General features: G+C 31.4%; 3 protein-coding genes and 2 pseudogenes across 5 annotated transcripts; 3 read left to right on the plus strand and 2 right to left on the minus strand.

Annotated features, from left to right (window-relative positions):
* Window positions 1–3,018: 3,018 nt before the first annotated feature.
* On the plus strand, window positions 3,019–4,823 carry LOC111311584 (large ribosomal subunit protein eL6-like). Its single transcript, XM_022911090.2, has 4 exons — window positions 3,019–3,363; window positions 3,446–3,552; window positions 4,221–4,402; window positions 4,512–4,823. The coding sequence occupies exons 1-4, from the start codon at window positions 3,107–3,109 to the stop codon at window positions 4,665–4,667; spliced, it is 702 nt and encodes a 233-aa protein (XP_022766825.2). The 5' UTR covers window positions 3,019–3,106; the 3' UTR covers window positions 4,668–4,823.
* Window positions 4,824–5,961: 1,138 nt separating this feature from the next.
* Window positions 5,962–8,265, minus strand: LOC111311583 (putative L-type lectin-domain containing receptor kinase S.5 pseudogene; annotated as a pseudogene). Its single transcript, XR_016340798.1, has one exon. The product of XR_016340798.1 is annotated as a putative L-type lectin-domain containing receptor kinase S.5 pseudogene (transcript).
* Window positions 8,266–11,256: 2,991 nt separating this feature from the next.
* Window positions 11,257–15,227, minus strand: LOC111311585 (4-hydroxy-tetrahydrodipicolinate reductase 2, chloroplastic-like). 2 transcript variants are annotated; one of them, XM_022911091.2, is made up of 9 exons: window positions 15,064–15,227; window positions 14,703–14,912; window positions 13,537–13,774; window positions 13,100–13,233; window positions 12,936–13,010; window positions 12,412–12,513; window positions 12,053–12,162; window positions 11,877–11,964; window positions 11,257–11,616 (listed from the first exon to the last, which is right to left on the minus strand). In XM_022911091.2, the coding sequence occupies exons 2-9, from the start codon at window positions 14,904–14,906 to the stop codon at window positions 11,548–11,550; spliced, it is 1,020 nt and encodes a 339-aa protein (XP_022766826.1). In that variant the 5' UTR covers window positions 14,907–14,912; window positions 15,064–15,227; the 3' UTR covers window positions 11,257–11,547. The 2 variants fall into 2 exon arrangements, with proteins under 2 accessions (XP_022766826.1, XP_022766827.1); XM_022911092.2 differs by lacking the exon at window positions 15,064–15,227 and having other exon boundaries at window positions 14,703–15,045.
* A 2,035-nt stretch (window positions 15,228–17,262) lies between these two features.
* On the plus strand, window positions 17,263–19,766 carry LOC111310558 (receptor-like protein 6; annotated as a pseudogene).
* A 937-nt stretch (window positions 19,767–20,703) lies between these two features.
* LOC149520254 (receptor-like protein 9DC3) lies at window positions 20,704–22,096 on the plus strand. Its single transcript, XM_089759238.1, has 3 exons — window positions 20,704–21,424; window positions 21,554–21,605; window positions 22,042–22,096. The coding sequence occupies exons 1-3, from the start codon at window positions 20,764–20,766 to the stop codon at window positions 22,094–22,096; spliced, it is 768 nt and encodes a 255-aa protein (XP_089615364.1). The 5' UTR covers window positions 20,704–20,763.
* The last annotated feature ends 550 nt before the right edge of the window (window positions 22,097–22,646 follow it).

Genomic DNA, 22,646 nt, shown 5'->3' on the forward strand with positions numbered 1-22,646 from the left:
TAAAAAAAAAAAAAAAAACTTAACTTAAGCTTGAATTGTTAATTTTCTTTTTCTTTTCTTTTTTTTTTTTTTTGGTTTTTGAGCTTTTTTATATTTTTTGTGACAATTTTTAGAATTAATATTGAAAGAAAAAAAAATTAACAGGATTGAATCATGTTCCGGTAGACCATGTTAATCGAAACTTTTATATAGCTTGGAGCTTATAAAATTCTACTTTTTAATATTTTATTTTTTATATCCTAATCATATTGTTTAGCATAATTTTGATGTAGCAGTATTTTTCCCTTTTTTTATAAATAAATTTTTTTACTTAAAAAAATAGTTAAAACTTTTAATTGGAAGATTTGATAGTTCACTCGGTTCAATCAGGATTCGGCATGATATCCTTTAATCATAACTAAATTGGTTAGCGTAAATAAGAATTTGGTTTAATGATAACGAGAAAATTTTAAAAATGTGAAATTTTAAATTTAAGTTTTGTTGGATGAATTTAATTTAATTTAATTTAATTTAATTTTATATTAAATTTATCTAGTCAAATTTTAATTTATTGATTAGTAAATAATCAAATATTATGATTGAATTAAAATTACAAGTCAAATCTTTCATTGAATCTTGAAATAAAGTTCGAGTATTATACATTTACACTATTTTTTCATTGAAGGGAGGGGAAGGAAAGAAAAATTAAAAAAAGTAATGGAAATAAAATTTTTTTTTATTTGGATAAATTTTTAATTTAAAAAAAAAAAAAAAAGGTGAAAACTTAATAATTTTTTATTTTTCTTATAATCCTTACTTTTTTAATATCCCAATTTAGGAAAAAATGTTAAGGAAAGAAAAATTAAAAATTTTTTATTTTTATAAAAAGATTATTATATTCATCATTTTAATAATATTAAAAAATTAGTCAGAAAAACCTAATTACATCACAATCTTTTTATAATTTTTTCACAATCATCATTTTTATAAATTTTTTATAATTTTTTGGTAATTTGATTTTGATGAATGATTGAATATGAATAGACATATTTTTTGAGTTTATAAGATGTAATATTTTTATGTGATTATATTTTTTTTATAATTAATAACTTTTATATGAATATTTCGTCATAGTGATAATGTGCTAAAATTTTTGTAATGATCAAAAAATTCATTAATGCATATTTATAAAATATCTTTTTATTTCACTTTGATTAAAATTTATTAGTATAACAGTAATTATAAGATCATAGAAGATAGTAAACATATCATGATTCAAAAATGCTCTAAAATCATAAATAATAAAAAATTATATTAAAAAAATTTATTATAATGAATCATTTTTTTTCACTCTTTATCTAAATAATTTGTGTTATAATTCTTTTCCTTTTCTTTCATTTATTAATTTTAATTATCAATACGAAGAATGCATATATAATTTCATTTCCTATAAAAAAATTTTCTTTTTCTTTTCTTTTCCTTTCCTTTTCTTTGTAAATATTTATCCACACATTTCCTTAGCTCTCTTGCAACTAAAGTCACAAAAAGAAACAACAGCTGTTATAACAAGACTGATTAAAGTAAAAGGCAAGATGACGGTACGAAACTAATATCAAAGAGGGATTTATAATTAAATGAATGTTAGTATTGTGTGAATATTTTAAGCGGTTGATTCGATTAATTTTAAAATAAATTATTTAAAATCAAATTAATTTATTTTTTAATTAATTAAATTAAATTTATTAATTTTGAATATTAACTAATTGAATTAAATTCGGTTATTTTGATTAATTTTTTCGATTAATTGAATAATAAAATACATTTAAATTAAATTATATTTTAAACTCTTAATTTTTCATATTTAAAATAAATTAAATAAAATTATCTAACAAAATATTTAAATATCCAAATATTAAGTTAAAATAAAATATTTCATTATATATATTTTAGTTTTATTTAGGATTTTGTTATACTTTGGTTAATTCAATTATCGAATTAAATTAATCAAAAATCAAAATTTTTAAAAAATAATTTTTAATAATTGATCAAAATTATTTTAATGATCAATCGATTAATCAAATTAATTCAATTCAATTTATTAATTCGATTTTAATTGAATTATAAACACTTATATAAAAACAATATGGGGCCAATGGTAACTTCTTGGAATTGCTTCAATTTGCAAGGCTATAACTGTTAAGATGAAACACCTCTAAAACATATTTGGAAGTTAGTCCAAATAATTTATCTATCTCTCCTAGAAAGTAGATTCTTACAAAGTTGAGATTTGATTCCTACATTTACAAATTTTCTTTCTCTAATTTTCCCCCAAATCTTGATCTCCTTTATAAAAAAGACACCTTTAAAACAATACTTAGTAAATGATCAGACATCTTTCTTACAACAAAATTCCAACATAGTAGAGGAATTTATCACAGTTTCTAGTTAAATATAACATTGGTGGAGTTTTAGACTCCATTTGAGAGTTGTCACATATTTTTTTAAGATATATTAAAAAGAGAATATAATTAAAAAATAACAAATGATAATTTTTTAATTCTTTTGCGAAATTTAAAAACTTTATCACTGATGAATGAAAAATTAATTCATATTTCTTTTATATATTTGACAGAAGTTATAAGAAAAGGAAAAGTTAATCTTTCTCGATCTATAAATTTTCTTTTGGTTTTTCAAAATTCGAACTTGAAGCTTTTATATTAAAAATTCAAAAGTTATGTAGAATGATTTGTTGGATAAAAAAAAAAGAGTTCATTATAAATATTGATGGAAAATGAAAAATTATACTTAAAAATAAAAGGAAAAAATTATGTCAAATTATATAAATTAAATAAAAAAATTATTTGGATTATGGAGTATGAATAAGTTAAAGGAGGATCTAATGTGGGCCAAGATGGGCTCCTCTAATTACTTCTAAAGCCCAAGACCAAAGAACCCAAAACAAGGAAGATCTTAGCCCAACCCAATAAAAGGCCCAAAGGAGTGTACAAAGGAACCCTCATTTTGGGTCTTGCGATATTTGCCGTCCTAGGGTTCAGCTCTTATCGACCTTTCCAACCTTAGACACACGAAGAGCAAAAGCTTGCAGAGTTAAGGGTTTAGAGAGGAAATGGCGGCGAAAAGACAGATTCCTGTTAAGAGCCGAAACCCAGATCTGATACGTGGCGTAGGCAAGTATTCCAGGTCTAAGATGTACCACAAGCGTGGCATTTGGGCTATCAAGGCCAAAAACGGCGGTGTACTGCCCCGCCATGATCCCAAGCCTAAGGCGCCCGCTGCCGTCGAGAAGCCACCCAAGTTTTACCCGGCTGATGACGTCAAGAAGCCGCTTCTTAATAAGCGCAAGCCTAAACCCACCAAGCTCAGGTTCTTTTTTTAAAATATTATTTATTTATTGCTTGATCTCTGTAGATATGTTTCTTATTGTTGGGTTTTTTTATTTGTTTAGAGCGAGCATTACTCCAGGGACGGTGTTGATTTTATTGGCTGGGAGGTTTATGGGGAAGAGAGTTGTTTTCTTGAAGCAACTTACTTCTGGGCTTCTTTTGGTTACTGGTGAGCTTTTTCTTTTATTTATTTATTTTTAATTTCATAGTAATATTGTTAGTTTGAATCACGCATTGAACATATTCTACTACTGCCTGTTATTAGTTATTGACACTGTTTTGTTGAATCTTTATATGGAATTTTGTTGATGAAATAAAATCAGTAACTGTGGAAATGTAAATTTGAAGCTGTTCCAGCTCATACTTACCCAATAAAGAATGATTTATTTAATTCAATAAAATATTGGATGAAGGACAATGGTGATAAAACCTTTCTCATTGATTTCTCTACGCCACAAAATGGTTTGATAAGTGCCAGCACTGAGCAGTAGGATTGACGAGTAAATGAATTTTGTTTTGTTTTTGAAGAAGAACAAGGTTGTATTACTTTTTTGTGCTTGTGCTTATTAGTTTTAGCATATTTATGTATATAGGTTAGATGCTGTTATAGCACAATCCATGTGACATTCAATGCGATGGAGATTGAGTGATGTGATCCTGAAAATTTGGTGCTTTTTACTTGTATTTTATTCACGTCTGTTTGTAGTGTCTACAATTAAGTTTTGTGGTTTATGGGGCTGGGCTATCATAATGTGTTGACTGTTCATTATAAATCAATGCTTCTTTCATGGTTTTGCGAGTGTTTTTTTTAAATTTGGTAATATCATTTTGTTGCAGGACCATTCAAGATTAATGGTGTTCCTTTAAGGCGTGTGAACCAATCCTATGTCATTGCTACTTCAACCAAGGTTGACATCTCAGGAGTTGATGTAGAAACGTTTGATGACAAGTACTTTGCCAAGGAAGTAGAAAAGAAGAAGAAAAAGGGTGAGGGCGAATTTTTCAAAGCTGAAAAAGAGGTTAGTTAGTTTGTCATGAATTAATTTAAAACTTAAAGCAGTGCTAATCGGGTTTGTCTTGTTGCATGTGCTGATTTTCTATTTCTTTTATTTTTCCTCAAATTTCTAGGATAAGAAAAAATTGCCAGATGACAAGAAAGATGACCAGAAAGCTGTTGATGCTTCTTTGTTAAAGTCAATTGAGGGAGTCCCTGACTTGAAGGCCTACCTTGCTGCACGATTTTCTCTCAAGTCCGGCATGAAACCTCATGAGCTTGTCTTCTAGAGGGAATCTTGCATTTAGTTATTTTATATGCTTTACTTTGGTATTATTTTTGGTTTTAGTGTTTCAGTGGTTGTTTTAACAGATGATATATGGGCAAAACCTAAATTGGGTTACAATCTTTTCTTATGCAAGCACTTCAGTTTTCTTTTTGGTTTAGAGCTTGTTCTGTGGAATGGCTAAACCTTTGTTTAAGCCATCAGCTTTCCTTCCAGAAAAAGGGTTTTTTTTTTTTTTTTTGAGCTAGCTGTTAACCCAATTGACCTGTCACTTTTCTACGTCCCTTGTGGAAATATTTGATGTTATCCGGAAATTTATGGATAAAGTGCGAGTTAGACCGACGAAGTTATTTGATGTGAGTAAAGAAGAGACAGCTAGGTAGGAAAAGTTAACACGCTGCAAATGAAAGACAACAAAATACAGCATTTTCATAGTTGGAAAACTGGCGGGGAAAGTAACAAAATGGAAATAAATAGGTCAGATGTTTTGAATGGAATGGAAACATTGATTTTGATGGATTTCGTGAACCCTGAATTAATGTAACGATGACAGCTTAGGATAAGGATTTCTCCAATAAAGACATTGCTCAAGGCTTATTCCTACTGGAACAATGACAACTATCCAGTTGTCTGTAATCACTATTTTTCTTTGGGAAAAATGAGATAAGGACTTTGGTTCTTAGAAATCATTTTGGAGGTACATCCCTCAATGGAAAATTGTTGAAAAAACTATTCCCCGTAAGATTAATGAACAGAAAAGATTTGTCCCTCCATTGATAGTTAACAGCCTCATTGAGTTCTTAAGACCGATCACCAACATCTCTAGTTTATAGAAGCAGTATTGTATCAACTTTTGGAGGGGGATCGATGCATTAATAATTTGTTCTTATTTGTTAGTGTAGTTCACATTCTGGCAGACATTGTTTTTTCTTATTTTATTTTATTTTATTTTGATCCACTTTTATTGTCTAATCATTTGCTGCTTATTGGTATTATTAAATTGCTGATGGCGTTTGTTCCTCCATGACTAACGCTTTGGTTTGGAATTAAGTCTTTGGTCGGCCATATGCTGCAGTTATGGACGTTTTCAAAGTTTGTTATATACAGCTAACACTATGTAGAAAATGGAGATACTCGTTAAGATTTCTTTTTGGTACAAAGAGGCTGCGGCTTGGGATAGAAGAAAAAGTTATAAGTACTATGATTTGAACTCTTAACTTGGTGGATATCATCTTTTAACGATGGCTATACGAATCAATTTTGAATTAAATATACCCGTTAAGATTGATAACTTACTATTTTGATCTAAAACTGAAACACTTCTAGCACAATATTTAGTACTTGTCAGACATCTTAGAGCGTCCAGTGAACAAAAATTCCCAAGAGTTAAAAGTAGGGATATTGACACAATTACAGTATTTAAAAGCACACAATCCACTAAATACAAGTCGATTAAAGAGAAAAAAAGGCACAATGAACCGATGATGAAACAAACAACATTGTTTCACTTCCGAGGCAGTTTGCGGTTGACATATGATTTTACCTGCCGGTAAGCTCTGTAAACGGAGTGAGTTGGCTTCCTTTATGAGAGTAATCCATTTGACCGAAAGATGGGGGCATGGCTGGCCACACAAATGAAGGCCTCTCTAGGGGTAACTCTGGTGGATCTGCTTCCCCAGAAAGAACCTGCAAAACAGTTCTCATAGAGGGCCTGCAGTGTGGGTTTGGATGGCAACAGGCCAATCCTAGAATGAGCACACACTCCACTTCTTTTTCAATGAAGTTCCCATCCATCCTGGAATCCGCAGCATCAGTAATCCTTCCTTTCCTATAGTATTCCCACAGCCAATTGACAATACTATTGTTATAATTGTTCTGCTCACTTTGGTTACCAGGCTTTCTCCCACAAACAACTTCCAGGACAAGGACGCCAAAGGAATAAACATCCGTTTCAACTGTGGCCCTGCTAATAAGAAAGGTTTCTGGAGCCATGTAACCAGGTGTGCCGGCGATCTCTACGGTGGAGTGGTGTGTCTTCTCTTTTTCTTGAATAGTTCTAGCCAATCCAAAATCTCCTAGCCTGGCGATGAACTCTGTATCCAACATTATGTTGCTGGCTTTTATGTCGCGGTGAAGCACTCTCTTCTGACAACCATTGTGAAGATACTCTAGCGCTTGAGCTACTCCTTGTATTATAGTTAGCCTTTGCTCCCAGCTCAGTGTTAATTCCTCCATGCTTGCCTTGTCATCGCAAAAGATGAACTTATCCAAGCTTCCATTTGGCATGTACTCGTACACAAGAAGGAGCTCGCGCCTTTCATAACACCATCCAATTAATTTCACAAGATTTTTGTGATTGAGGTTGCCAATTGTTGTTAACTCTGCTATGAATTCTTGCTTGCCTTGATGAGACTTCTTTGATACCCTTTTGACAGCCACGTCCTTGTTTCTCCAGGATCCCTTGTAGACAGTTCCAAATCCACCTTTCCCAAGTTTGTACTTCGGGCTAAAGTTGCCAGTTGCTTGTTTTAATTCTTTCAATCGAAACTTTCTTGGAGCCAAATTGGAACGTGTAATCTCATCTTCTATATTTCCTGGTGCACCCTCCAAATCCTGCTCAATGGGGTCCCTTCTCCAACACAAGCAGAAAAGAACTCCGGTTATCAGAGCCAGAACCACTGCCGGAATCAAGATCCAAACCCACAATAAATTTCGGTCTCCGATATCGGTCCCAAAAAACGCCCACGATTTGACACAGTTTAGCTCTGTTTGATTGCTTGTTGAAGCAGAGAATCCAACAAAAACCTTCTCCGGAAGATAGGCAGAGAGATCAAGAGGCTGAGAAAGCACAAGAGTCTTGTTGTCCCCCACAAAAACTGTCAAGTTTTTGCCATCATATTGAAGATGTACCCTTAAATCCTCACCTCCAGAAATATTAATACCGTAGCCGCCTAAGGAAACTTGCGTGATTGAGTCGATGCTATTTATGTTTAAGCCAATATGGTTGCCATCCAAGTCTTCATCGTAGCTCTTCCTTGTATCAAATTCCACAGCCACCACCATGGCTTGAGGAGAACCATTCGAATTTGCATTTACAATCCCGAGCCATTTCTCATCGCTGTTCTCTGGAAGACTATAATTCCCGGTTATTATAAAGGCCATGCCTTCACCGCCAGGAGACGTACGACTTTGGATATTGAGGACGAAAGTTGTATTGAAGGAAGCAATGGTGCGATTGCCTTTGTACAGCCTAAATGATTTCCTATACAAGGCTCGTCCTGATAAATTTTCCATGGAACCTCCAGTAATATCCGGGGTAACTTGGATGGCATTTTGGACTATGTAAGAATTTTTGCTCAAGATAAGCTGCCTTTCATCTTCTTTCTGGAAAGTTGAAAAATTAAATCCAAAGCAGCTTACCTGAATAAAACCCTGACTCAGGAACACTGCTAGGATTAAACAGTAGGCCAGTAGAGAAGAGCACATGCTGCTGGAGAAACACTCGAATAGCCTCACCGGTAAGGTTTCGGGTTATATGATGAATAATATCGGATTGGAGGTGTTAAGTTTCAAATTTCACAGGTGATTGTGATTTTATAAAGAAAAAAATTTTGTTAAACAAATTTGGTCAACCAATGAATTGTATAACCGTGCAACTTCCTTGTGCTTTCTTCTTTTCTTACCGTCCAATTGTAATATCTTTCAATTCTTAAAAATACTTGGAATATCCGACTTTCACTATTATTTTATTTTATTTTTTTTGTAAATTATAAGAAAATTTTGATATTTAAAGAGGCAAAGTAATTGCCAATGAGGTTTGACTTAGAGGTAACATGAGGTTTTATAATTTTGTGGTTTTAGACTTGTGAATTCCGTTATTTAATTATTTTATAGTTTGTTTGTTGATTATTTGGATATTGTAATTTGATTATGATTTAATAATTGGTTATCCAGTTGATTATATTATATAATTCTTGATCATGAGTTTAACTTAAAAAAAGTAAGTAATTATTATTTTTAAATAAATAATATATTTAAAATTAAATTGTAATAAGTTGTAATTATAAAGTTTGTATTATTATGTTTTTTTTTTTATAAATATTCTGCCATTATACATACATACTTTATTAGAATTTATCAAGAATTCAACAGTATTTTATTTTGTTAGGGCACTAGGCCTGAATCACATTGAATTTTTATATGGTTGTCTTTGTTTTTTTATTTATAAAATTACATTTATCAATAAAAAAAATTCAATAATAATCAAATATATATAACATACATTTAATAGAAAAATTCAATAAACAAATCAAACAAATAATTTTTTATAAAGTTGAACAAAAACCCATATATATTATGCAATTTTAAAACCTTGGTCTGCTTAATCCCATTCAAATTTTAAATTGGAGTTTCATTGTTTTTCAAAACCAATATTAAATTTTTAAAAGGTATAGTTGACAATGATAATGGATCAGCACTGCAATATATCCAGGCCATCGGTAGATATATGCAAGATGACATGCCTAGCTAATCTCTTCCACTTTTGCTTCATATGGCCTTATCCCCTCTTCACTCTTGCTCAAGGCTGGAAAATTCTCTCATAAAATAGTTTAAAATATCCCTAAATTCAACGAAGAATAAGTCTAGGTATATATTATTTTCCAATATTCTTATTCTTTTTTTTTATTCTTGATTATTATTTATGTAGGACTAATCAACATATACATAGAGTTTTCTTTTGACAAGATCAAACATAGAGTTTTCTTTGATATTTGCATCAATTGGAGTTACCATTGAATCTCATGTTCTATTAATAGCTTGTTAATGTAGTTTAATTACGTTAGTACTTTTTCTGAAGATATATAGAGAAATTTAAAAAAAAAAAAGGTAAGCAAAGGAAACATAAATTGGCGAGACAAGTCTTATAGTTTCTTTATTAAACTACTTATGTTAGGGTCAACAAATTCAAAATGGCCATTATTTTGTTTTTTTACAAATAATTACTTGAGATAGAAAAATAAAATGTTGATATTAATATTTAAAATTTAAATCTATTAAATATTATTTTTTAAAAATAATTATATGAATAAATTAAACTAAACTTTAAATTCAAAATTATTATTATTATTTTTATAAATTACAACCTCCGAATTTGATTTTTTTATTTCAACTTGATATTATTTTTTTTATGTAAAGAATCAAAAGAGGAAATTTCTTTACATCATCAATCTATGGAACAAATTCTAGAAGGAAAAGATTTGAGACAAATTTCAAAAGGTAGCCTTACTAGTTACTAGCTAGCAGCTAGTTCTTATAATCCACTAATCCCCAAATTTTTATATAGACGAAGGTTAATTCAAATTAGTATACTCAAGAAAAATAAAGGAAATTCAAATTAGTATACTCAAGAAAAATAAAGGAATTTCAGTTAAAATAATAACATGATCATCTCACCTTCGAAATGGGTTCTTTCCAAATTACACATAAATGTATACCCTAATAAGAATATATGATGAATTTTTTTATATATATTCATTGACAATATTTAGCCATTTATAATATTTTTTATAGATTAACTGTATCTCATTAATTCATTTGATGCTAAAATTAAACCTTTTGCATATTGTTGAGTTTCACCGTCATCAGGAAGAAGAACGCGTCCAAAGACGTATTTTTACCATAAATAGAAAATTTTTGGCAAGTTGCCAAGGAACAAAATTCTTTTTTAATAATAATAATAATTTTTCTTTTAGTAAATAATATAATTTATAAATAATTTATATTTTTCTCATGTTAATCCTATTATTATTTATATAATAAGTTAGCCCTCCAAAATTATACTTTCATATATTGTTAATAAAATATATTGTAAGATAAAAAAAATATAATTACCATTCATTCGTTTTATCTTTTTAGCAAAGTACTGGTTTTGAATCAACTTTTTCTAAAAAAAAAATTATAATTAAATAAACTATTTGATATTAGCATTCGAAAAGAAAATGGAAATATTTTATTTAATTAAATCAACTGTTGGATTTAATATTCTATCGATTTATATCAATTGTCATTTCATAAGTCTTATTTTATTTTATTTTATTCAATTTTAACATTTATTGTATAAATATTTCAAATATTTTATACATGAGAATATTTTTTTCATTAACTTCATTTAGGAATTATTTTCCTTTTCAAGATTAATAAATCACAAAATTTAAACTAAAAGGAAATAACAGTAAAAGAAAATTAAAATATTATTTCCGTGACAGGAGGAGTACTTGAAATTATCAAATTGATTTTTTTTTTTTGCTAATAAAATATTAGCATTTCTGGGATGAAAGCAATAACTGAATTGTCAAATTGGTCAACGTTCTTGCAAAAAAAAAAATCCATGTATGCATCCATATCGTGTCTATTTCGTGTCAACATAAGTAAATTATAAAAATTATCATATATAAATTCATGTTAATTTGTTAAATACAAAATATTTTTTAATTTTTTTCTAAATTCAAATACAACTTTTATCAATTTTAAATCTTGTCAAAATATAGTGTTTAAAATTATCATGTCTTAGATATCCAACAACAGGAAGCCAATTTTGAATGCAAATTTGCAAGAAAACCATTTCTTGTAAGACGAGAGCCAGTTTTAGGAGCATCACACCAATCACTTTGGCCAACATTAACTATTCCCAGCCACTGTTTAAAACTAATTATGCTTCCAACACCATGATATTGCACTTCATACACTAATAGAAACAATTAACTGCAAAAGACCAGAGGAAGGCACACACCATCCATGCAAAATTGCCTACCTTGCGTCTCATAATCATAAACATCTTGAGCAAGAGAACACAGTCAAAACAACAACATGCTTAGAAAACTCTTTTATCGCATGTCACCTTCTCGCAAGATGTCAATCATGTTATATATTCGCTTGTCTGCCTTTGACTTAACCTGCACTTGAACAACATCCTTAATCAAACAATGGTAAGGTATAGAACTATGATAAGCCCCCCAAGTCCCATCTAGACATCTAAAATCAGCATATTCAGAGAGTTATAGATAGTTACTACAAAAATTATAGAAAATCCCCCCTTTTATTGGCTAAGCATGTGGCAGTTATCCCTTCAAAAACTATCTCATTATAAACAGTAAAGACGTTCTGTAAAGCATTAAGATGCATTCAAAGTGGCAAGGGAAATGAATAGCAGCACCTTCTTAGCAAGGAAAACTATGGCATCAACAGTACCCTCGGCATATATAGATCTGCCGCAAACATTATGCTGAAACTCAAATGACACTCTGCAGAAGTATTTGCCAAAATGATATTAAAGGTGATGTTTAAAAGTTGACCAAGATGTACGGTATAGTTGAAAATGGTAGTAATTACGTTTGATCAGGTGATGTTACATGATACAAATGAAAAGCATGACCAGACAAATGCTCTTCTGGAACTCCCACCATCTCAATCTGCTGCTTGGGATCCCGGACCATTTGTATCTGAAAAAGGAAAAGGAAACAAGAAGCATTAAAAAGTCCAAATTTGGAAAGAAACTTATAATAAAAGGAATTTATCATGATGATAAAACAGTGGGTTGCAAATGGGCAGATTTATATCATTATATGTCACTCTAAAGAACAATATCCCCTAACCTTCTCCTACCTCCCCTCCCGTCTTCCAACCAATGAAAAAAAGGAACTCTCTCGCTCTCTCCGAGTCATAATTAAGGACATTCAAGAACCACGCACCTGATCCATGTCAAATGACACCCCCAATTTCTGAAAGCAAGAAATTACAGCCTTAGCAGTCCCAGAAGTGTCCAATTTGCTTGCTTGATGGGACTCCATCACCTAATGAAGATTAATGAAGATAAGGAATGTTTACTAATGATGCTGACAAGAAAACTTATTACAAGCAATTCAAGAAAAAAGTAAAGGAGTCCAACTAAAATTTACTAACAGTTCACAAGGCCAAGGTAAGGATTTTAAATTACATATTCTATACACACACTAATGGATGTGAAATTCATATGCAACTGTAAACTCTAAAAGTTAACAGACATGTTTTTCATTGCTGCTTCCAATGGTTCTTCAAAATATATCAAACTGGCTTATTGATACTGCCTCAAACAGTTTCATTTTACAGCCTCAATTATTTATAAATTATTATGCTATTGGTTATACCTTATCAATCTTGTTTAAGATACTGTTCTTTCAAGCCATTGATAACACTCTCAGAATATTCTTTCAAAGCAACCTTATTTAAGAAATACCTGCAGAGAATATCCAGAGAAGGCCCCAGGAAATTGCTCAGCCATGATTTCCATGGCTGCAAGAAAGGCAACAACCTAACAAAAACGTCAGTATTAAGCAACCAAAAAAATCCCTATTTCCAACTGTTAAAAGAAGTAATTCAACTAAATAAGGGTTAGATGACCTGTTTCCCCATTTGTGGCGAGATCACAGCATAAACATTTGACTCCTCAACAGTTTTATAGAGTTGATCTCTGTCTCCACCAGTGGTTCCCATAACAAAAGGCACTCCTACTTTGCAATATAGCTCAGCATTATCTATGTTTTTCAAACACCCCCAACCCCAAAAAAATTTTTAAAAGTTAATAAACAGAGATAAAATCATAATGTTGAACTTGAATAGCATGCATAAATTTATTTAACGAGTCATAACTTTTTTAATGCCTGGGAAAAAATTAATTCAGCAATAGTGATAGATTATCGCCACCGATGAGGCTTCAGCTTTAAGAGACATTATTCCTTGGACTATCAAAATTTTCTCACTTAAGTTTAGTTTGCTTTCTTCATTCATTAAATATGAAATATGACACAGGTTTATAAGCATTTTCCTGAATAGGTTACCATTAACTGTGGCAGGTACAGTGTAGTCTACCACGATCAGGTTTGGATACTCCTGAAAGACTGAAGCAAGGATGCTTTCTTTTTCAGAAGGACCATGCACCATAATCTCTTTCCCACACACTTCAACAGTCTGCCCAGACTCCTTCTCTGCACCAAAAGACACAGGAACAATATGAAGCCCAGCAGAATCTCCGGCTTTGATAACAGCCTTTCCCATTTTGCCAGTACAACCATTTACCTGCGACAGGCAGAGGAACACCAAAGCAATGGAGTGAATGTTAAGCCATGTTATCTGGTTACTATCTTCCCATAAAAGGAATATTCACAAGTATTTTGCAAGAGTAACAAGGTAAAACTCAGAAGAGCATCCAAGCTGAGGAAGAAAAATATAGAAACAAGAACGATAATTGTCATAGAAAAAATGGTTGACAGCATATGTGGGGTAGTTATACATACTTACAGTTAGCTTTAATACTCACCTTTAAGAACACAGCAAACAGATTAAACACCAATTAATATGATATCCCAGGTATGTTTGGTCACATCCTACTCTTAAGCAGACAAACTTACAGACTCCTAATCATCAGAATCCAAAGAGTAGCTATCACAGTAACAACAAAAACTGTAATAACGTTGATTTAGTTCCGAGTCCCTTCCCCATAGCAAATGTTCTTACTAACAAAGCTAAGCAAAGGGTCAATAAAGTAGCTATGGATCTTGCACTATGTTACATGGACTCTTCACTTTGCCCTAACGTACCAAAATCTAACACTTCTTAAACACTTTGAATTCATATGAGTCTGATGCTTAGATCCTCAAAATTGATATTTAAAATTGACAGAACAGGACATTCCCGTGTCCAACAGCAAACAACAAGTCCTGGCGACAAAGATGTTGCATGGGATGCACACAAGATCAACATGTCTATATAGAAGAAGACAGTACCTTTACCATTGATAGATTTACAGCTTTTCCCAGAAAAAGAAAAATTTATCAATTATAGTGACAGTCTAACTCCAACTAAACTCCGGAAAATGAAAGGGTGTTACTCAGTCATGATCAAACAAATTAGTAACATACACCTCACAGAAATCATTCCGAATCAAGACCATTTGCTGAATAAAATTAACTTTTTTTTCTTTTTAACAGAAAAAGAAAAATGGTACCATGATTGGGATGGCGATGTCTGGTGAATCGGATTTCTGGTCATGCTGAACGGTTCCGGTTGACGTAGATAAGGATAATGCGACTGGGACCAAACGAAAAGCTGCTTTCTTTGGAACAATACCTTGGCTTGTCTTGCCTTTAGACAAGAATGGTAGCTTCTCCGACCGAAATACATTGGAAGATGCTTTAAGAAGGGAAGCCATTTTGAACTGTCAAAAAAGGTAAGGAAAAGTGAAAATTTTAGCTGATTTGATTATGCAAGAAGTTAAAATTTCTTGACTCAGCAGAAACGAGATGGAGAGGAACGGTTGAGGGTTTATGATGTTGGAGAAAAATTAAAACTTCAAATCGTAAGGGTACCTGGTGGAAGATGGAGTAGCGATGAAGAAGAGTTCGTGGTAGCGGTGGCGGAGGCAATGGCGGCGGCGGCGGAATGAGAAAGGGCAGTAACGATAAGGAATATCACCTCTACCTAAAATTTTATTCTTTATTTAAAAAAAATTGAATCAAATTGAATCTAATTCAAATATCACCTCTACCTAAAAGTAAAAATAGGGTTAGAGAATTTTCACTTGTTTTACTTATGTATAATTAATTTCTATATTTTTAATATTTGCAAAAATAAAGATAAATAAATAAAAATTCCTTCATCACCCTCTTAACCTCATATAGAATGAATGAAATTAATAAAACTTATTGAATAAAAATTCATATATTTCTTTTCTTTCTTTTATAATTACTTATTTTTCAATTTAATTATTTTTAATATATATGAAAAAATAGTAAACCCTTTCTTTTGGGGTCAAAAGTAAACTCTACTTATAAATCTTACCTACGTTAAACTTTGAAATGATTTTTAACCAAATCCATTAGGAAGAGTTAAACGCTATACTTTGAAGTGATTCTTAACCAAACCAATTAATAAGAGTCAAATTAAAAAAAGCGTTCAATTAATATTACAACTTATAATATGTAATTATGCAAGGGATAATATTTAAGAGTTTGTTTTATATATTATTAGTGAAATTATTTTAATTTTTTAAGTGGACTTTAGAGATTTATTCATATCTTATTATTTTTAATTAATTTTTTATTTTTTAATATTAAAAAAAATTTCTTTCTATTACTTTTCTCTATTGTTGAATGAAATAATTTCTCCCAAATCCAACTATAACACTTGCCCATATGACTAAAGACCAACTTTGAAGAGAAAGTAGTCAATAACAAATAATTACTAATGCATCAATATTAGCAATATTATAAAGAAAACCAAAAACATGAAAGCAACTGCAATTGAATCCTTTAAATTGTTGTTTTTAAAGGGTGATATACAAAGATCCCGCCTTCCATGACGTTAATTTTCCAAAAGTAATAATAATACATAATTAAAAGTAGCAATATTATTAAATTTTATTACTTTCATAATAATTTAGTCTCAAATTACTTAATTTATTATTTGACTTGATAAAAAATAATATATTACTAAATTTCTTATTGCTACATTTATTTGTTTTTATTATTTAATTTGTTATTTTGGATAAAAATAATTGTACTAAGTTTTGTTACATATTACTTATTTTTTTATTAAAATTAATTAATTAATTATTTTAAATAATAAACAAATTATACTACAACTTTTAGTTATTTTTACATGCACTTGTTAACCATAAAATTATACTATGAAAATATTATTTTATTTACATTTATTTACTAATAAAGTTTTTTTTTTAATATAAAAAATGAAGACGAAAACTTTTGGAGCACGTAATAAAAGGGAGGTTTACTCGAAAATTTCCTCAAGACTTATTTGTCATAAAGTTTTCTCAAAATTTCAACTCTTCGAAAACGACCCGTCCGTAATTTTAGTACAATCAAAATTAGTAATATACCAAAACTATTTTCATGTGAAAATAGAAAAGACTTTAATCATAAATAAATTATTTATATTTGTGTTTAATTAATTATAAAATTATAATTGTGGATTCTAATAAAATTTAATAATTTTAAATATGATATAATATAAAATAATATAATTTAAAATTTTAATAAAAATTATATATAAATTTTATAAAAATAAATATACATCATGTTTAACATATCTATAAAAATTATTATATATTAATTTTTATATTTTATATGTATTTAATACAAAATAAATATAAATATATAATTTATTAATATATTTTTTTTAATTTTCAAAATAAGACTCCACTATAAATAGCTTTGATTAATCTTAAGACAACAAGACGGTGATGGGTAAAAATGACAATATTCAAATCATGTGATTTCCATCATCGTTTACTTCATTTATTCTAATCAACGGTAGGAGCAATGTTGGGTAGATTCCCATTAAAACCTACCATACTCCTTTGAACAGGATGCGAGAAAAGGGAATTGATACAGATCAGACAGGGCACTTTTCCCATATGTGCCTTTGGATTATGGCTTCCAAGTTCCAACTTAAACTACCATGAATTGACAAGACTTTGCTTTGACTATGCAATATATATTATAGTTGTTTGCTAACATACCTTTTATTGAAACCCTTTTTGAGTTACAAGGATGAGACGCTTACCAACTCTCTGTCAATTTGTCTCTCTCCTTTTATTTTTATCCACTCCATTCTCTTTATCTTCTTCAGCAACACAACTATGCTCTCACAATGGGGCTGCTGCCTTAATCCAATTCAAGAGCTCTCTTGCTATTGACGAAACAAGGGCTCTTGGGGTATGCAAATATCCCAAGTCAGTTTCATGGAAGGAAGGTACAGATTGCTGCTCATGGGATGGGATCACTTGTGACAACAAAACAGGTCAAGTGATTGGTCTTGACCTGAGTTGCTGTTGGCTATATGGAACCATCTTTTCCAATGCTAGTCTCTTCCATCTTCCACATTTGCAGAAGCTCAACCTAGCTTATAATGATTTTAATGGGTCGGAGATTTCTGCTAATTTTGGTCGGTTTGAAAGTCTAGTGTATCTCAACCTCTCTAATTCTTTCTTTTCTGGGCGAGTCCCGTCTCAAATCTCCAACTTGTCAAAGTTGGTTTCACTTGATTTGTCTTGGAATTATCTCCAAATTCATGACAAACATACTTTGGAAGGACTTGTTCACAACCTACCAGAGGTGAGAGAACTTTTTCTTGATTTGGTCAACATTTCTTTTGTAAATCCTAATTCCTTCATGAATCTATCCTCTTCCTTAATGTCTCTCAGTCTCTCTTATTGTGATTTGCGGGGAAAATTTCCAGAAAAAGTTTTTCACCTACCAAACCTTAAGCTGGTCGATTTAGAATGAACATAAACCTCACTTTCTATCTTTCAAAGACCAATTGGAGCAGCCATCTTGAGGTTTTGAATCTAAGGGATATGTTCCTCTCGAAAGAATTTCTTGATTCAATGGCCAATCTAGTTTCCTTGAAGCATTTGGATCTATCAGGAACATCGTCCTCAACAGGATTGACCGAATCCATTGGGAATCTAGTTTCCTTGGAGAGTTTGGATATAGTCTGGTCTTCATTTTCAGGAGGATTGCCTGACTCAATCGGGAATCTAGTTTCTTTGAAGCGATTGGATCTATCATTGTCTTCATTTTCAGGAGGATTGCCTTAACTCAATTGGCGATCTAGCATCTTTGGAGTATTTGGATTTATCGTTCTCTTTTTTATCTGGAAGATTGCCTATCTCAATTGGCAATCTAGTTTCTATGAAGTATATGGATCTCCGACGATGCAACTTTTCAGGATCCATTCCGAGATCATTAAGTAACCTTACACAACTTGTTAACTGGTTTCTCTCAAGCAATCATTTTGATGGTCAGATTCCATCCTTAATCACAAATCTAAAACAACTGAAATTCTTGGACATGCACCATAATCAACTAGAGGGCAAAATTCCTGACAAGGTAACTTCTTTTCCTAATCTAGTCCATCTAGACTTGTCTGATAATTTTCTCAACGGAACAATCCCACCATGGTTGTACACCTCATCGTCATTGGAGATGCTACATCTTGAAAATAACCAGTTCACTGGTCCTATCAAGGAATTGCCCAGCAGAAATCACTAGAATCCATATCTTTTGGAAATAATAAGCTTCAAGGTCATATTCCATTCTCAATTTTCCAACTTGTAAACCTCACTTATCTTGATTTATCGTTGAATAACTTCAAAAACAATTTGGGGTTTGACATGTTCCTAAAACTTCAAAATCTCATGTATCTTGATCTTTCCTATAATAGTCTATCATTGATGTCCAATACCGGTGTTGAGCAGACATTGTCTAAACTTCTGGAGCTGCATATGACTTCTTGCAATCTTACGGAATTTCCCCAATTTTTAATAGGCTCAAAAGGTTTGCAAGTTTTAGACATGTCCAACAATAGTATTTATGGTCACGTCCCGAAATGGATGTGGAATGTAGGGAAGGACTCTTTGAGGTACTTGAATCTTTCTCACAACTCTTTGACAGAGTTACAGCAAATTCCATGGAAGAATATGGAAATGCTTGATCTCAGCTCTAATTTGATTCAAGGAGATCTTAAAACTCCACCTTTGTCAACGAAGGTCTTCCTGATCTCAAATAATAATCTAAGTGGAGATATCTCTTCTTTGATATGCAATCGAACTTCCCTTGAGATTCTTGACTTGTCTCATAACAATTTGAGTGGAACCATCCCACAATGTTTTGGAAATTTAAGCAGAAGTCTTTGGATGTTGAATTTGCGTATGAACAACGTTTTTGGAACCATTCCTTCATTTTCCAAAGAATGTAACTTGAGCAATCTCAACTTGAATGGTAACCAATTAGAGGGGCCATTAGCACAATCTATCATTAATTGCAGAAGTCTAGAAGTTCTAGATCTTGGTAACAACAAGATCAATGAAACATTCCCTCACTGGTTGGGAACTCTTCCGCATCTACAAGTTCTTGTATTGCAGTCAAATCTATTGCATGGTCACATTCATGGTACAAAGCGCAGACATTCTTTTCCTAAGTTGCGAATTTTTGCCCTCGCCAACAATAATTTTACTGGGCCGTTGCCAGTTAGGTACATAAATCACTAGAAGCATGTTTTGATGAATAACTTCAAGGTCAGATTCCATTCTCAATATTCCAACTTGTAAACCTCACTTTTCTTGATTTATCGTTGAATAACTTCAAAAGCAGTTTGGAGTTTGACATGTTCCTAAAACTTCAAAATCTCCAACACCTTGATCTTTCCTATAATAGTCTATCATTGATGTCCAATACCGGTGTTGGGCAGACATTTTCTAAACTTGAGGAGCTGTATATGACTTCAATCTTACTGAATTTCCCCAATTTTTAATAGGCTTAAAAGGTTTGCTATGTTTAGACATGTCCAACAATAGTATTTATGGTCACGTCCCCAAATGGATGTGGGATGTAGGGAAGGACTCTTTGTCGTACTTGAATCTTTCTCACAACTCGTTGACAGAGTTAGAGCAAATTCCATGGAAGAACGTTGCAATACTGGATCTCAGCTCTAATTTGATTCAAGGAGATCTTAAAATTCCACCTTTGTCAACATATGTCTTCCTGATCTCAAATAATAATCTAAGTGGAGATATCTCTTCTTTGATATGCAATCGAACTTTCCTTGAGATTCTTGACTTGTCTCATAACAATTTGAGTGGAACCATTCCACAATGTTTTGGAAATTTAAGCAGAAGTCTTTCGATGTTGAATTTGGGCATGAACAACATTTGTGGAAACATTCCTTCAACATTTGCAAAAGAATGTAACTTGAGGAATCTCAACTTGAATGGTAACCAATTAGAAGGGCCATTAACACAGTCTATCGTTAATTGCAGAAGTCTAGAAGTTCTAGACCTTGGTAACAACAAGATCAATGAAACATTCCCTCACTGGTTGGGAACTCTTTCACATCTACAAGTTCTTGTATTGCAGTCAAATCTATTGCATGGTCCTATTCATGGTACAAAGCCCAGACATTCTTTTCCTAAGTTGCGAATTTTTGACATCTCCAACAATGGTTTTACTGGGCCGTTGCCTGTTAGGTACATTAAAGATTTCAAGGCTATGAATCTCAAAGAAGACAAAGGTGCTATGCCATATCTTGGAGTGCTTGATGGGAGTCACTTCTATAGCTATTCTGTTCGTATGGTAGGTCTTGAGACTGAAATGATCAAAATTTTTGCTGCCTTCACGATCATCGACCTATCAAATAACAAGTTTCAAGGAGAGATTCCAAAGGCCATTGGAAACCTTAGTTCACTCATTGGTCTTAACCTTTCTCATAATAGACTTAATGGTCCTATCCCATCATCATTTGGGAATTTGATCAATCTTGAATGGTTAGATCTCTCCTGGAATGAGCTGGACGGAAAGATTCCTGAGCAATTAGTACATATGGTATGGCTTTCTGTCTTAAACCTTTCCAATAATGATTTTTTTGGGCGCATTCCTGGAGGCAATCAATTCAACACGTTTGATAACAGTTCATATGAAGGGAATGACAGGTTATGTGGATTTCCACTCTCTAGAGATTGCAGCAATGATACCGAAGCACAACACCCACCACCTTCAAACTTACAGGATGAAGATGACTCTAAGTCTAAAATTACATTTGGCTGGAGAGTTGTGTTGATAGGGTATGTGTGTGGATTAATGGTTGGACTGGTTATGGGATTTGTCGTTTTTCGAACTGGTATGCCACGTTGGATTGTCTGCTTGGTTGAAGGCAAACATCATCGACGGCCAAAAAAGTCAAAGAATAACGCTCGCAAATTAATGGTTGGACGATCTGCTCATCATTGACTAAATGCATAGGATGTTGGAACATTTGCGTTACCATATATATAATATTTAGTTCCAAACGATTGTGACGATTGCTGGGGTTTAGCCCCTGAACTAGCATTCAGGTATGTAAAATATTATTGTTTAATTAAGAAATGGTTTTCTGTTCAACTATTTATTCTTTCTTGGTTAAGTCAATCTTAATAATTATAAGGTTCAATTAGTTTGATTTCACGAGAAAAATAATTAAAAAAAGGGATCATTAAGCTCAAATTTGTCACCGTGGTTCAATATTAAAGTTTTTCATATTTTTAAAATATATTAAAAATTTCATTTGTCAATATATTTTTTAATTTTATTGGTTTTTGGACAAAAATAAGGAAATTAGAATATTTCATGAAATATTTTGTTAATGTAAATGAAAAATACCATTACTTTTTATCTAAAAATTAACAAAATTAATATTATAGTGACAAATTTCAATGAAAAATATAATATATAATAATAATATATTAAATTCAATATTCACTTATAGTATAGATAAATTTTGTAAATGCAAAGAGTACATAATTTTCCATTGAAAATGTCACATGGTGGCTTCATGGTTTACATGTAAGAATAATTATTGAAATAAATGAAATAATTTTTAAAGCTAATTTAAAGTCTAATTATTGAAGTAATATCATGTAACATGTATTAATAAATTATTTATCTTGGCTAATGAGTTGCAAGGAGGTAATTGTGGCTTTGTAAAGCTATGTCTAATTAGAATCTATGTCTCAATTACTTTAAAGTTAATACTATAATGAAAAAAATAAACGAACGAAAAACTTAACTCGATCGGTTATACAATCAATTTTAAAAGGTAATTTTAGGTATAAAATTTAAATCTGGGATTGAATATCTATATGGCTATCCATATATCCTATAATTTTGTATAGACTTTGCAAAATTACAATAATAATAAAAAATGGAATAAGAATTTAGCTTGATTTCTAAAATCTTTACCAGTAAAATTTGTTTATTATTAACTAATTTATGTTATTGTATGTGGCTTATGTTGGAGAATATTCCCTAGAAAATGTAGTTAGCCATGAAATTACAGATAAGAAGCACTACCATAAGAAAGAGGTGAAGCAAGTATATACATGAGCTTTTTTTGAATT

Source organism: Durio zibethinus, chromosome 1 (assembly GCF_047325235.1).
Source record: "Durio zibethinus cultivar Kanyao isolate XHJ-2024 chromosome 1, ASM4732523v1, whole genome shotgun sequence".
NCBI lineage: Eukaryota > Viridiplantae > Streptophyta > Magnoliopsida > Malvales > Malvaceae > Durio > Durio zibethinus.

What these genes read in the sequence shown, in the direction of transcription:
- LOC111311584 (XM_022911090.2), top strand. Translation starts at nt 3,107, where the DNA reads ATGGCGGCGAAAAGACAGATTCCTGTTAAGAGCCGAAACCCAGATCTG. An exon ending in CCTAAACCCACCAAGCTCAG is followed by an intron (nt 3,364 to 3,445) that starts GTTCTTTTTTTA and finishes TTATTTGTTTAG; the next exon opens with AGCGAGCATTACTCCAGGGA. An exon ending in TTTTCAAAGCTGAAAAAGAG is followed by an intron (nt 4,403 to 4,511) that starts GTTAGTTAGTTT and finishes TCAAATTTCTAG; the next exon opens with GATAAGAAAAAATTGCCAGA.
- LOC111311585 (XM_022911091.2), bottom strand. Translation starts at nt 14,906, where the DNA reads ATGGCTTCCCTTCTTAAAGCATCTTCCAATGTATTTCGGTCGGAGAAG. An exon ending in TGTCATTTGACATGGATCAG is followed by an intron (nt 12,163 to 12,411) that starts GTGCGTGGTTCT and finishes TTCCTTTTTCAG; the next exon opens with ATACAAATGGTCCGGGATCC. An exon ending in TAGTTTTCCTTGCTAAGAAG is followed by an intron (nt 11,617 to 11,876) that starts GTGCTGCTATTC and finishes GTTCAAGTGCAG; the next exon opens with GTTAAGTCAAAGGCAGACAA.
- LOC149520254 (XM_089759238.1), top strand. Translation starts at nt 20,764, where the DNA reads ATGAATCTCAAAGAAGACAAAGGTGCTATGCCATATCTTGGAGTGCTT. An exon ending in GATTGTCTGCTTGGTTGAAG is followed by an intron (nt 21,425 to 21,553) that starts GCAAACATCATC and finishes TATAATATTTAG; the next exon opens with TTCCAAACGATTGTGACGAT. An exon ending in GCCCCTGAACTAGCATTCAG is followed by an intron (nt 21,606 to 22,041) that starts GTATGTAAAATA and finishes GTAAATGCAAAG; the next exon opens with AGTACATAATTTTCCATTGA.